This window comes from Liolophura sinensis, chromosome 8, assembly GCF_032854445.1.
Source record: "Liolophura sinensis isolate JHLJ2023 chromosome 8, CUHK_Ljap_v2, whole genome shotgun sequence".
NCBI lineage: Eukaryota > Metazoa > Mollusca > Polyplacophora > Chitonida > Chitonidae > Liolophura > Liolophura sinensis.
The window spans coordinates 54,351,387-54,367,079 of record NC_088302.1 but is presented as its reverse complement, the minus strand read 5'-3'; the positions used below and the strand labels follow the sequence as shown (position 1 = coordinate 54,367,079).

The following is a 15,693-nucleotide window of genomic DNA, read 5'->3' as shown; positions in this document are numbered from 1 at the left end:
TTTCGGATGTTTTCGGTAATAATTGTGAGCCATACAACAAATTCATACATTACAAAACATAATATAGTTAAACTTATTTAATAGTTTACTATTAAACTTATTTAATGGTTACAGTAATGGGTTAATGGTACCAATAGCTTTGCCAGCACCGTGATGCCACGATGTACAGGTACATCTACCTCTCATTGTTAGTGTCGCTCACACTGTTTTAATTTGTGAACCATAATCTCACTATCTAATACACAAAAAGATAAAGGTAAAGGTTTTGTGCTGTCCTGTGGGGAGGAGCCAGCAGTCCTGTTTGTCTGTAGTAAGGTATTTTTAGCAGTAATCAGTGTGCACCCTGATTCAGGAGGAAAGTCTGTGAACCATAAGAAAACTGAAACCTTTACACTTCACAAAGATCAAGCTTAAGACTAGTGTTGAATTTTGGAACCTCTTTGTATTAATAGCATGTACTAATGTTAATGCATGGATATTGCAGGATTGACAGAGCCAACGGGAGAATGTGCAGCTGGCTATGTTTGTGGTAGTGAGGCGAATAGCTCGAGTCCAGTAGATGGCACCACCGGATACATCTGCCCACCAGGACACTATTGTCCAGTAGGCTCAGGCCAAGGAATCAAGTGTCCAGAGGGGACGTTTAGCCCAGAAACAGGCCTGCACAATGTCAGCGAGTGTCAGCTCTGTTCTCCCGGCCAATACTGTGATGTAGATGGTTGGTCTTCGCTTCTAGAAAATATCCATATGTCTACAGTGTACTGTGTCGTTTTTCTTGCTGCAGACTTTTGAACCCTGATCTGTATGGTGAAGCTTTAGGCATGTTTGGATCACAGATCTGTCCTAGCTTTAAGTCACACTTAACCTTAACCTCTGAGCAGTTTATTGTGCTAGTAAGGCCAAGCCTTAGGATCACAGATCTGTCCCAGTTTAACTCACACTTACCCTTAACCTCTGAGAAGTTTATTTCGCCAGTAAGGCCAAGCCTTAGGATCACAGATCTGTCCCAGTTTTAAGTCACACTTAACCTTAACCTCTGAGCAGTGTATTGCGCTAGTAAGGCCAAGCCTTAGGATCACAGATCTGTCCTAGTTTTAAGTCACACTTAACCTGAACCTCTGAGCAGTTTATTTCGCCAGTAACGCCAAGCCTTAGGATCACAGATCTGTCCTAGTTTTAAGTCACACTTAAACTTAACCTCTGAGCAGTTCATTTCGCCATTAAGGCAAATCCTTAGGATCACAGATCTGTCCTAGTTTTAAGTCACACTTAACCTGAACCTCTGAGCAGTTTATTGCGCTAGTAAGGCCAAGCCATAGGATCACAGATCTGTCCTAGTTTTAAGTCACACTTAACCTGAACCTCTGAGCAGTTTATTTCGCCATTAAGGCAAATCCTTAGGATCACAGATCTGTCCTAGTTTTAAGTACACTTAACCTTAACCTCTGAGCAGTTTATTGCTCTAGTAAGGCCAAGCCTTAGGATCACAGATCTGTCCTAGTTTTAAGTCACACTTAACCTTAACCTCTGAGCAGTTTATTGCTCTAGTAAGGCCAAGCCTTAGGATCACAGATCTGTCCTAGTTTTAAGTCACACTTAGCCCTCACTTTTGAGCAGTTTATTGTGCTAAACTTGTATTAATCTTTCATAACAAAATTGTAATATTAACATTTATGTTCAAATCTAAATTCAGGGATACTACCACAAGGTAAGGTTGAGTCTAAGACAGCTGCTTGATTGTGTTGCTAGGGCTTTAATGTTTGGGTTGTCAGGCACATGGTTGAGGATATTCCTTTTTTCAAATTATTTTTAACCCTCATATTTCCACCTTATATATTCTCTTTCATGTCTGTGGACTATTCTCAGCTGTGGCACATAATATCAAATTGAATAAATAAATATTGTTCAGTTCTTATCACACATATGATGGAGGATTTAATCGAAACTCTCTTTGGTGTGCTGTTTGGGTTAGTTTTGTGTTATGTCAGAGAGTGAGAAATCAACTTAACACTAGCTTTGTTCCTTGTGACATGAACACTGGTCAGAGAGCTCATAGCATTTTACTTTTATTTCCATTGTGGCAGACTTTCTATGTGTTCATATGCATTAGTGGTATGGAAACATTTTGTATTTTACGTGCACATGAAATGATGAAGTATTTTAATGCATTTATCGAATTTGCTTCAGGTCTGACTTCCCCGGCTGGGAACTGCTCGGCAGGCTATTTCTGTACTCTGGGAGCTGTTGACCAGAGTCCAGTCGGCCAATTGTATGGAGATGTCTGCCCTAGTGGACACTACTGCCCAGAGGGTACGGGCACCCCAGAGCCCTGTCCTGCGGGCACTTACCTGCCAGACTTCGGGAGACGCTCTCAACTGGACTGTCTGCCCTGCCCTGGAGGGAAGTACTGTGTGAGAGAAGGACTGGCAAACTATACGGGTAAACTATATATTGTGTCAGGGGTGTGAGGTTAACATGCATTTTCCATGTCACATATCTATAGGTGACATCTCAGCACACAAAGTAAAAGGCAATATTAATAGGCTTACAGTGTTATCAACATCAAAAGCATTTCCAAATCTTTATTTGTGTACACTCAAAGTCAGTAATTTAGTGTGGGTAGATCAGTGAATGATGTGTTAAGAAATACTGTGTACCAATCTGTAGTATCCAGAAATGTGGTCTTAGAATACATCATATCTTTTATTTGGAAGTTACCATATTTCTTTATATGTTGATACTTTGCTGCATATAGGTTCTTATAACAGAGCATAATAACACATTTGATGCTTTTGTTCAGATGACTGTGATCCTGGGTTCTACTGTGAGACTGGTTCTAATAGCAGCTCCCCAACAGACGACATCACTGGGAATGTCTGTCCAGCGGGCACATACTGCCCCACAGGAACAACGCTACCCCTACCCTGTGCTGACGGTGAGTGTTACGACCTAAGGTACCACTTCAGATTGTACACTTGACACCTTTAGTCATAGCTTTGTTAATCACATGACATGTGAATTAAATAATTTATATTATTTAGCTTAAGGATGCAAACGAAAACAAATGTCCTATTTATGTGGATTTGAGTGGGTGAGTTGATTGGTGGGTGATTTATTGATTTCAGATGTGCTAATAACTGAAAGATGATTGTTTCAGGTTACTACATGAACCACACTCAGGCCAGCGCCTGTGATCCCTGCCCAGCCAGGTATTACTGTGTTAACAAAGATCGGGTTGATCCGTGTCCCAAGGGGCGCTTCTGTCCAGGTGTGACGGGCTTCAACATGCAGGTCTGCCCGGCGGGGACGTATGGCCCGGTTGAGATGCTGCTGTCAGCATCTGAGTGCACACAGTGTGATGGGGGTTTTTACTGCGACACCCCAGGACTGTACAATGTGTCTGGGGCTTGTGCCCCAGGCTACTACTGCCAGATCGGAGTTAATACTGCGACACCTAACAACAACAATACTGGATTTGGAGGTAAGATTGGACATGTATGGGATATGGTTGAGATTGCCAAAGCAAACATCGATATTGTGGAAAGGAGTTTTTAAGGTTACAGCTGATGGTTGACATTTAATTTTGAACCTGTTGTAAACCAGTGCCTTTACTGGAACCACCTTATTGCCAATTCAATGTTGAGGTCTATTCAACAATATTCAGTACTCCTGCGATTGTGAACCTGTTTAAGGGACATTGAACTACATATAAAGTATGGTTTACATTGTATAGTACTTAATAATTTTTGCCAAAAGTTTATGACTACTAAAATATCTTTCTCCTATGACAGGAGAGTGTCCCATTGGTCACTTCTGTCCAGAGGGTTCCCCTGAGCCAATCGGATGTCCAGCTGGGACATACGCAGACCTGACTGGCCAATCAGTATGCACTTCATGTGAAGCAGGCTACTACTGCCTGGCTAACTCAACAACTTATCTGGGTGCTGAATGCCCAAGAGGTAAGCTGGTACATGGCTTTACATATGGACTGATTTGTGAAAGCTCTTGTTACCTTTGTAAGTAACATACAGAAGGGCTTTAAAAGCACCACTAAATTTGTCTACATTCTTTGTTTGTCTGCTGGTTGAGGAGGTGTGTGACTCAAGCTGTTGTCTAAGAAGTCATTATGGTTGATCTCCAACATATAATAGAAATATTCTAAAGTAACCCCAGTATGACACTATCAAGTAATTAAGTTTTCCAGCAGTTTCCCCCGAACATTTTTCTGAGGGAGGCAGCAGTATGGTCCTCTAGCCTTAGTGCTATGACCTTTTTGTCATCATTCTAGGTAAATTGTGTACATCATCTGCTGAATTCTTATACTTATGTTTTCTAGTTTTGATGTCTTGTTATTGACCTTTACAAACAGGTGCATACTGCCCGCAAGGTACCCGCTTTGCCAGGGAGAACCCTTGTCCTGCAGGAACTTACAACAACAGAACCAGGGCTAGCTCACCCTTCAGTTGCCTCCCTTGCATAGGTGAACTCTCTTTACTTTTGGTTTGTGGAGTGCATATACCAACTAAGGATTTGTTTTCAATTAGTCATGGCTATTTTTCATTCTTAAACACCTCAAGATGATTGTCACATACCTGAATACCTGATATGGGTATTCTCCTTGTATAAACCTAACTGCCTTACCTTATATGCAATGGTCTTGAGTACTGGTTAAATTGCTTATCATGTGAACACATTCCTCCATTTTAACCTGAGTGAAGTAGCCTTGAGTACTGTTAAAATCACTAATCAAGTAAAACCCATTTGTGCATTTCAGCGGGGCAGTACTGCCAAGGTGATGGGTTGGCTGAACCTACGGATTACTGTGCTGAGGGCTGGTATTGTTCAGGGGGAGCTTACTCTGACAAACCTCAGGCTGCAGTCAACGCCTCCAGCTGGTACAGTGTGGAGGTGGACTGTCCTATATACTCCCTCAACGACACAGGAGGAATATGTCCAGAAGGTAGCTTCGTCTGTGTGTCATCTTAGTGGTGGATATTCAGTAGTTAAACATGGGTCGATTGGTGTTTGCAATGCCACATGGATTTCTTGTGTATTGTTGTTATATTACAGCTGTCCCTTTGATGTTTTAGATTGTTTAGTGTCTTTTATATCTTGTTTCATTTGATGATGGTAAAATAAAAGGTGGAATAGCAGATCATAATGAAATCATTGTTTTTCTGAGTTACACTACTTGTCTATGAAGAGATATGGTATACAGCATTTTTAATGCAGTAACTCCAAAGAATGACATATTTCTTATAGGTATTCTTTGTACACCTTTGTCAATTAATTTTATACGGTTTAAGAATAAATTCCACCCTTTCCATCTTTTAGGTACATACTGTCCCCTGGGGTCTGATCGCCCCACCCCTTGCCCCCCCAGGGATGTTCTGTGCCCTCACAGGTCTACCTTTGCCATCTGGGGACTGTACAAGAGGGATTCTTCTGTAATGGTAGTGGCTGTAGTTCGTGACCCCATCCCCTGCCTCTAAGGGACACTACTGCCCCAGCGGTACCCCCCACAGAACAGGCCTGCCGACCAGGTACTTTCTCAGGTAAGTGATAAATGATAATCATATTGATATCTTACATTGACAACCACATTTGTACACTTACACTTTGCATATGCTCAGTGCATAAACTTGTGTTTACATTCCACTTTTATGTCTTGTGAATGCAATTGGCTCGGCTTGATCATCTATTGCAATTAAGCTTTCTCCAGTTGTTTATTTATTGAATTGGTCAAACGAAAATTACGACTAAAATTTTGCTAACTAGTCAGCTCCGTGTTAGTATAATGAAGACAACGAACATACAGTATCCCCAGCATATAAGTGTTATCGAGCATGCTGTGGTACTCTGGCAGTTATGGTAATCTTTAAGCAATGGGAATATACATGTACATGTATATACAATATGACAGTAATATTGTGAGATGAATTTTAAGAGCGATTGATTTTGTGCCATTTTGAAGTTACATTAACATCAGTAGCAGACCAATATGTCAGACATTTAGTTTCAATATAACATATTTCCCTATACGTGTAAGTGTTCAAGGGTGTTACATGTTATTTGTGCACCATGTATTAATACATGCCGTATATTGTGCCCACTCATCCTACAGATCGACAACAGAACGTGAATGTCAGCGACTGTGAGCCATGCACCCCAGAGGTCAGTACTGTCAGGAGTACGGCCGAGAAACACCCAACGGACCCTGCAACGCTGGCTACTTCTGCCCTGAGGGGAGTCCCACCCCGAGACCGGTGGATGCTGCTTGTAGCCCTGGACACTTCTGCCCAGAGGGGAGCTGGAATGAGACGGGATGCCCATCGGGGACCTATCAGCCCCACTGGAAGCAGTCTGACTGTGATCCCTGTCCAGCAGGAGCATACTGCTTGGCCTTTGGTAAGATTGCCAAAATTGTTTTGGCAATTTTTTTTAACTGTTTATAAAGAAAATCTATAATTGTACTTTCATCTGCCATGCAGGCGAATGTTGCAAATTGTATGAACAATAGCTCACTTTGTGTTCCATTCATGTAGTGTGTATAGTGTGTATAGTGCATAGTGTTCATTTATTTCCTGTTACATTCAGGTGACTATGAAGTTCTGGACGACAGCAACATAACAGTGTCTGGGAATTTCAGTGGCCGATATCGAAGCTATCGTGGGGTGTCTGTGCCCTCAGTGTGCCCTGAGGGTTCCTACTGCCCAGAGAGGACAGAGTTTGGTCACCAGTTCCTGTGTCCCCTGGGCACATACAGTAACAGGACGGGACTGTCGAGTCACACTCAGTGTACTCCTTGTGACCCTGGGTATTACTGCAGTGGTCTAGGTGAGATTGCTGTACAGCCCTGCATTAAGGTGGCAGTAGTATATTTTGCTTACTGCTTTCTTCTTTTGTGATTTCTTTTTCTACATAGTCACATTAATATATGAATTATGCTTCATAAAACTTAATGATTATTTCAAAATAATTTTATCATTTCTTTATTTTAGTATTCTTATTGTCTTAACCCCATTCAATAATAACCAAATCATCTTTTAAAAATTTTTACAAAGCAAGCTACAGCCAGTTTGTTTATCTGTTCTAATCACTCAGTAATTACAAGTCATTATTGAATTGCCATGTGACAAGTCCACAATCTTCCATAAGAATCAATAATTCTCTTGTGAAACATACATTGTGGAATGGTTAAGCATGCGGTATTACTGTTCAGACCTTAACATGTCCATTTACAGGTAACACTGAGCCTACTGGTCAGTGCTCAGCTGGATTCTACTGTATCTCTGCTGCCTACAATTCCACTCCCTCTGACGGTCTTAGCGGGAATATTTGTCCAGCGGGTCACTACTGCCCAGTGGGCAGTGTTCAGGGCACTGACTGTCCAGTGGGCACATTCAGTGACCGTGAGGGATTGATGACCAGCTCTGAATGTGAGGCATGTTCTCCGGGCAGCTACTGTGGCCAGACCGGGTTGACCAATCCTACAGGGCTATGCTGGGCAGGTCAGTACATCATCACAAGCACTTGGGACAATGGCAGATACATGTCAGTGGATAAACAGAAGGTTTACTTTTAGTTAATATTGACAGCATGCTAGTTTTAGTCATTCCAGTCATAGTGAAGTTCTCTGTATCTTTCTGAAGATGAGGCATGGTTTGAACTTTACATGATTGCTAGTAGTAGGATTGAAATGAAACATGAAGCACAGTACACAAAATTATACCTGTAATGCTGTTAATTAATGTTGATTCCATGGCTGACTGAGGAATGCCATTTCATCTGTCTGAAAGCATAAACTTTTAGTTGAACTTCTCTGTGGTAGAATATATTCAAACCTAGTTCTCTCCCTTACTTATTAAGGTAAGATTGCTTGAGGTAATAAAAACAACAGTGATGTTACCTGGATTTGGTCCAGTTGTTTAACAAACTGGTGTACTATCTGAACTATTTCAGGTCATTTCTGTAGTCTGAGTTCTGTACAGCCTAACCCAGTTGGGGAAGCCTATGGTGATGTCTGCACAAGTGGTCACTACTGTGTTAATGGTACCCACACCCCAGAATCCTGCCCCACAGGGACTTTCTCTGACAGCACTGGTCTCGGTGATGTTGATCAGTGTGTTCCATGCACTCCTGGTAAGTTGGTGTAACATTTATGTGTGCAGGCTTTCTGTTCTGTTGTTATAAAATGCAAATAATGATGAAAGCAGAGTTAAACTTTAAGCAAACAAGAATGTAACAATTCAAGTGCAAAGTATCAAGCCTTTACAAAAATCACTTGAAGAGATTACTGAAAAAATGTGGATGGAAATCATGGTCAGGAAGTTTTAATAGTAAAATAAAATGACTAATCTTGTAGCTGTTCTTTTTGCTACTGAGAACAAGACAAGTGTTTTTTTTTAGTTTTTGTTTTGCAAGTTTTCCTGCTGTGAATCAGGAATGGACAGTTGTCCAAGGATGCTGTCACTGCTTTTATACAGCACTTGAGAAGCATGCTTTTAACATGTCTTCATTGATAAGTGTTAATATCAAGTTATACAAAACTTGTTTATAATTTAACCACATGTCATGTACAGTGTGGGTTTAAAGAAATAACATGTGATATGTTGTTTTTTTCTATAGGTTATTTTTGCGAGGGATTGGGCAAGGTTAATGTCACTGGTCCATGCAGCGCTGGATTCTACTGCACCAGGGGAGCTAACTCAAGCATTCCAACGGATGGTATCACAGGTACGGGTTTGAATAAGAAATTTTGACCACCATAGTACTGATGGGGTATGTTGGAAAAGAGCATGGCTTCCATGTTTAAGTGCTATCACAATTTATATCAATATTAAGGAGCTTTTCAGTAGTATGTGAATAGGTTTTTGAATGCTAGTAGCTTTTTTAGACTTGTTCTCTTCGGTTAATTAGGTTAATTGGACAGTGTCTCCGGGTAACTAGTTTTGCCCTTCATTACATTACAGGTGACATTTGTCCTGAGGGTCATTTCTGTGTGGAGGGATCCCCTGCCCCACAACCCTGTGGTAACGGAACCTACATGAACTTCACGGGGGCTGCAGCCTGTCTGGTCTGCCCAGAGGGGCACTACTGTGTGAACCGTGACCGGGCTGACCCCTGCAGGCAAGGCTACTACTGCCCCGAGGGGACAGGGGCAGACCTACAGGCCTGCCCGACAGGTAGCTTTGGGAATCGGACAGGCCTGGCCAGGGAGGACCAGTGTACACCATGTCTAGGTGAGAGCCGGGGGTTAGAAAGTAGGAGCAACAGTGTTCAGATGATGTACAGCAAATTTTGTGTGGGATCAGAGGATTTTTGGAGACACAGTCATATTTCCTTAAATAGACACAAAACTACCAGTTTTGCAAGTAATGATGCTCAGAAATATAATGCGACCCAAATCTTGCCCCCCCAAAATCGGTGGTGTGCTTTTATATGAGAAGGCTTACATTTTGAATGACAACATCTAAAACAGCTAACAAACTAGGATTTTCAGCAAGAAATATATGTAAATAGCCCTGGATCATTCGCTTTATTTCTTACTGTTGGTGTTTGATCCAGGAGTAATTTCAGTATTTTAGGTTTAAGATTTTGAATATCACATCGGCATAAGCAAAACTAAAAGAACTTTTCTATGAATAATTACATTTCCTGGCAAGCAAGTTTGATTCCAATTTCATGGGGCATTGTTGCTGTTGCATTATTTTTTATTTTGTTCAGTAGCTACATGTATGTAATGGGGGTACATGATCAAGTTCATAGTAGTCTAGCAAGTCCACCATTGTGCATCTGAGGCATTTTGAATTCCATGAGTTACTTCTGATACGAGCAGGCATAGACAAAGTGGATACCAGGTGTAAAAATAGTGGGCGAACCTACATTAACTGATTTTATTTTGTGGAAAGGTTTAAAATACACAGAGTTTAGTAGATCACCTCAGGCCCATGCTTAAGCAATAGCAGGCCATCTTCGCAGGATATGAGCAGGACAGTGCCGAGATGCTGGTATGACTATGCTTAAGCAATAGCAGGCCATCTTCGCAGGATATGAGCAGGACAGTGCCGAGATGCTGGTATGACTATGCTTAAGCAATAGCAGGCCAGTTTCGCAGGATATGAGCAGGACAGTGCTGAGATGCTGGTATGACTGTGCTTAAGCAATAGCAGGCCATCTTCGCAGGATATGAGCAAGACAGTGCCGAGATGCTGGCACTCCATATATAAAAACCTTGTGTATCGTAGAACACTATGATTGGATCTTTAGGTAACAGAACTTTTACTCATTTATAGTAAACTAACAATGAAAATGCATTTGACAAAACACAGTTCAAAACCACATAGGCCTATATAGGATCTCAAGGTGATTTCGTTACAGTATGATGTAGCCTATAATGCCCTAAAGAAGCTTCCCCAAAACAGCGCACAATAACTAGGCTATACTGTATTGAATAAGCTTTGTGTGGTTTCAAGTGTGTTGCCAGGACATGTGGGCACTATCGTTGATATGTTTGTTATCCAATCAATGATGTAGAGTGAATCATGTAATTTTGTGAATCATCAGACCAAAGACTGAAGTACTGATGAAGACCCGCATGTAGCTTTAGTCTGATTCAACATTACAAATTCTTCATTGTGCTAAAATTTTAATGTACGTCTTGGAATTCTAGCATGACTGTTAGATCATGTATCAGCTCTGTTGATTCCGATGATTTACCCCTATCCTGTCCCTTCCCTTCACAGGTGGCTATTATTGTGGTACAGCGGGATTGCCTGATGTGGAAGGAGAGTGTCAGGCCAGGTATTACTGCGAATATGGGGTAGACACCGCCACGCCTACCTCCTCTTCTCCCCACAAGGGTGTTGGGGCTGAGTGCCCTGTAGGGTCTTTCTGCCTAAGAGGTTCCACGATACCCATGCCCTGCCCAGCTGGCTCCTTCACATCCAGTCCAGGTAATACCATGAAAACCAGAACATCTAATGAAAGTCAGAAAAACTAACATCACAAATTCTGCATGTACAGTACAGCTCAGGCTAAAAGTCAAAACCAGGCAGGATATTAGCGCTATCGTAGAGGTCTTGTAGGGAGTTTGTGCAATGTTTGTGTAGGGCTTGTAGGCCTAAGCACTGACTGTGCAAAGCAACAGCAAAGTAGATTATTGTAGGGTTAATCTGGGATTAAGATAGATGTCTGTCTAAATAAAATATTCGGAAATGTCATGCAGATACTGGAAGAAAAATTCACGTAGGTTTAGTGTCCAACAGTGACACTAAGAACGATAGGCATGTTGTATTTGAGTAAGCAGATGATGTTCACAAGTGTCAGACTTTATTGACTGACAAACACTGTATGGTTTTGAAAATTGTAAACAGTAGGAATAAATTAATCTCAAAACTGGCTGCTGGAGCTAAATTTACTGTGTAAATCACTCGCCTGTACAACTCCCCGGGTGACCATTTGGTCAGCAACTGAGCAAGTCTATATAGACAATTAGTGATGTAGGTTAATCTTGAAAACTGAGTTAACACACCAGTCAGATTAAAAACAAATACACCAGCCATTTCGGGTTACTTGTTGAAAACATCGGTAGCTGAAGCTCGGCCTACATGTCCGTCCACTGGAATTAGCATGAAAGGTGTGCAGTCTGGTGATGCCCAAATCTGACTTGAACATATGTGCTCTGGGTTATCTTTTCTTTTTTTTTTTTAGTTCTTTTGGCATGAGACTTAGACGATCTTTGCAGTAATATGAATACATAATGTTAATTAGTCATCACCATTATACAAACGCGACATATTTGTGCTATTGCACATGCTTTATTCACTAGAAAGTCGCTCAGTCGGTTAGTGTGCTAGCGCAGCATAATGGCCCTGGAACCTCTCACCAATGCCGTCCCTTGAGTTTAATTCCAGCTCATGCTGGCTTCCTCTCCAGCCATACGTGGGAAGGTCTGCCAGCACTCTGCGGATGGTCGTGGATTCCCCCCGGGCTCTGCCCAGTTTCCTCCCACCATAATGCTGGCCGCCATTGTATAAGTGAAATATTCTTGAGTACGGTGTAAAACATCAATGAAATAAACAAATAAATAAACAAAATTAGTGTGCCGATCGTCGACATCACTTTGATAGCATATTTACTCCCGTGTTCAAGTTGATAAACTGATTTTGTTGTGCAGAGGTAGGTTATATATTGCAAGGTAAATTTTCAGCTTTTCATGCCCAAGTATATGTTCAGATATGTTCAAGGGGACAACACCTTAGGGCTTGCAAACAAGGACGGGCCTATGTCTGAAGAAAGAGCAATATTCACACCTTCCAACCATAATCCTGCGTGCCTCAGCAGGTCTCCGACACAGCCCAGTAGAGAGTTTGTCACGTGCCAGTGGAGCGTTATTCAGTGTCACGAAGGGCAATACAAGCGGCAAACAATTGACTTTTAGCTTGAGTTGTACTGTACATAGTGAGAGATTAGAATTTGACCTTTGTAACAAAATACAGAACTGCTTTGTGGAAATATTGAAATACATTTCTTTGCAGAAGGCATAATCTGCTAGAAATTCGCCCAGTACATCTGTAAGACTGCTTAGATGTGTTTGTAAGAAGAGTTTCAATAACAGCAAAATGTTCAAGCCTAGTTCACAAAGAAAACAAAAGATTGAGGAACTGAGCTATCACAATAGGATACCCTAGATGCCATCATTTGTTTGTAATATTGCTTATCTTACATGTACATGCATGCTTAATTCAAAAGAGTGAATAAATGGTATAGTGTGGCTGATTTGTACGTGTATATAGTGTTTGTTCATACATGTATTACCTTGTGAATAAACAAATTAACCAGGCATACTTTCACCACCTTGTCTCAAATCGTCATGGTTACAGGTCAGTCTTCTTGTCAGCAGTGTCCAGGGGGATATTACTGTCTACAGAACACCAGTGACCCCTATTCTTTCCCCTGTCCTGTCGGTCACTACTGCAGCCCTGGTACAGAGTTTGACACTGAGCACAAGTGCCCGTCAGGGACGTACAACCCGCTGACCACCCAGGACAACAGCCTTGCCTGTCTGGACTGCCTGCCTGGACAGTATTGTGAGGGGGATGGGCTGGCATCACCCACAGGGAACTGCACTGAGGGATGGTACTGTACTGGCAGGGCCGTCCAAGCCAAACCCGTGGTCATAGGTAAGGTTAGAGTCACGGAATCCAGGGAACAGTCATGTGAGAAAGAGAGCTCTTCCCCTACTGAAAAGGCTGAATTAATTCTTCACTTTGAGTGTCTATGATTTTAAACAGCAGAAGTAAAATTATGAGATTAAATTTCATGGTATTTGATTTCACCAGGGAATTTCACTTCTGCTGTTGATTTAAGACATTTGTATTACAGGTGACAAGTATTGGTTTGTAAGTAATGTAATGAGAAAATGCAGATTGATCTGGGTTGAATTATTCTAACTTATCCCAAGTGTTAAAGTATTATCAGATTAAGCTTTTTATCCATGCGAAATGCTAAAGGTGTGTCCACTTTGGTTGTTGATGTAATTCTCTGGAAACTAGACATTATGCAGAATTTTGCTTTTATTGGAAATGTTTCACCTAAAAGAATGATGTAACTTTCAGAGTGAAACTATTTTGAAATCTGTTGTGTTTTATCAGGGAATTTCAGCAGTGTAGACTTGTGCACATGTCCTGATGTACCTTTCACTGGCGGTAAATGTCAGCCGGGGTCATATTGCCCTTCAGGCTCGTCTGCACCGATCAGCTGTGATCCAGGATCGTACTGTGCTGACTATGAGCTCTCATCACCGTCAGGTATGTCCCACAAAGCCACAACCCAGGCATTTTGTTGAGAATTTTGGTATAGCATTTATTTATTTAATTTGTATTCTACTATGTACTCAAAAATATTTCGCTTATACACCATCGACCTGCGTTATTGTGAGATTAAACTAGACTAAGTCATTATTCTCGAGTAGGACTTTATAATCAAGACCAGTTAAATATCCTAGATTTTTGTTCTTTTGATATTTAAACACAAGAAGAAATAATTCTGTTTTTATAGTTGTTTATTATTGATTGAGGTTTATTAAGATCTCCCATCAGTCATGTGTTTCATTTACAGGCCCTTGCGATGCAGGGTATTTCTGTCCTAGTGGGCAGAGTGAGCCCAGCCCTGCAGCCTATCGTTGTTGGGAGGGGCACTACTGCGAGGAGGGGTCAGGAACGGCTACACCCTGCCCTTCGGGAACCTTCTCTAACGTCTCTGGGACCATCAACGTCTCTGACTGCAGGCCATGTACACCAGGTACAGTAATATGACTGCCCTGTATTTCAGGAGAGTAAAAGAAAACTTTCAACTAAATTAGTGTACTAACAGTATGAGTGTAAAGAAAGAGGCAATGATTTGCTGGTGAGTCCAACCCAGACGAAATTGGTCATGCTTTTATATTCGTTTACTCACCTACATCTGATAGTCAGATGTGTTTGCTTTCTTACCCAAACCTTTTATTTTATGCTGGATGGCACTTTCATATCAAGGAGTATAATTAGGGCTCTTGAATAAAAGGAATAAAATAATTGTTACAGGTGAAGAAAGAAAGAAGTCTGTGTGACCTGCTTAGGACTACCATAGTTCACCCACTTCATAATTTTGGCCGCAGTCTGTTAACTATGTTTTCAGTGAAAATAGAAGCATTTGTTGCTAGGACTGTCCTACTTGTGGGTGCTAGGACTGTCCTACGTGTGGGTGCTAGGACTGTCCTACTTGTGGGTGCTAGGACTGTCCTACGTGTGGGTGCTAGGACTGTCCTACGTGTGGGTACTAGGTCTGTCCTACTTGTGGGTGCGAGGACTGTCCTACGTGTGGGTGCTAGGACTGTCCTACTTGTGGGTGCTAGGACTGTCCTACGTGTGGGTGCTAGGACTGTCCTACGTGTGGGTGCTAGGACTGTCTTATGTGTGGGTGCTAGGACTGTCTTGCGTGTGGGTGCTAGGACTGTCTTGCATGTGGGTGCTAGGACTGTCCTACGTGTGGGTGCTAGGACTGTCTTACGTGTGGGTGCTAGGACTGTCCTACTTGTGGGTGCTAGGACTGTCCTACGTGTGGGTGCTAGGACTGTCCTACTTGTGGGTACTAGGACTGTCCTACGTGTGGATGCTGGGACTGTCCTACGTGTGGGTGCTAGGACTGTCCTACGTGTGGGTGCTAGGACTGTCCTACGTGTGGGTGCTAGGACTGTCCTACTTGTGGGTGCTAGGACTGTCCGACCTGTGGGTGCTAGGACTGTCCTACGTGTGGGTGCTAGGACTGTCCTACGTGTGGGTGCTAGGACTGTCCTATGTGTGGGTGCTAGGACTGTCCTACGTGTGGGTGTGATAATGATTATTATTTAGAGAAGTCTCAATTGTTGATGCTACATTCCCATAATGTACCTATGCCCACCTGTGCATTACAGGGTATTACTGTGACGGTGAGGGCCTGGTTGTGGAGAGTGGTCCATGTGACCCTGGGTTTTACTGTCCTGGGGGACAGACATCTCCTACCCCTGCCCAGTACGACTGCCCAAAGGGGTCCAGATGCCCACAGGGGAGCCCAGCCCCAGAGATCTGCCCACGAGGTAAGTCAGGAAGGCAGATCAGTAATCACTGGTAATCAAAACAGAAAATCTATAATCTGCAAAAATATAAGGACATG

General features: G+C 42.2%; 1 protein-coding gene across 1 annotated transcript in view; it reads left to right on the top strand.

The window, feature by feature from the left end:
* LOC135473922 (uncharacterized) overlaps positions 1-15,693 on the top strand; it is a 107,509-nt gene that overhangs the window by 40,207 nt on the left and 51,609 nt on the right. Inside the window, 24 exon segments of the mRNA XM_064753863.1 lie at positions 485-718; positions 2,188-2,439; positions 2,801-2,935; positions 3,158-3,481; positions 3,792-3,959; positions 4,370-4,480; positions 4,775-4,960; positions 5,335-5,375; positions 5,377-5,430; positions 5,432-5,480; positions 5,483-5,517; positions 5,519-5,555; positions 6,125-6,168; positions 6,171-6,408; positions 6,598-6,837; positions 7,245-7,511; positions 7,963-8,142; positions 8,629-8,736; positions 8,973-9,242; positions 10,746-10,955; positions 12,885-13,184; positions 13,656-13,811; positions 14,122-14,304; positions 15,455-15,616. Coding sequence (XP_064609933.1) covers positions 485-718; positions 2,188-2,439; positions 2,801-2,935; positions 3,158-3,481; positions 3,792-3,959; positions 4,370-4,480; positions 4,775-4,960; positions 5,335-5,375; positions 5,377-5,430; positions 5,432-5,480; positions 5,483-5,517; positions 5,519-5,555; positions 6,125-6,168; positions 6,171-6,408; positions 6,598-6,837; positions 7,245-7,511; positions 7,963-8,142; positions 8,629-8,736; positions 8,973-9,242; positions 10,746-10,955; positions 12,885-13,184; positions 13,656-13,811; positions 14,122-14,304; positions 15,455-15,616 — 3,984 coding nt within the window.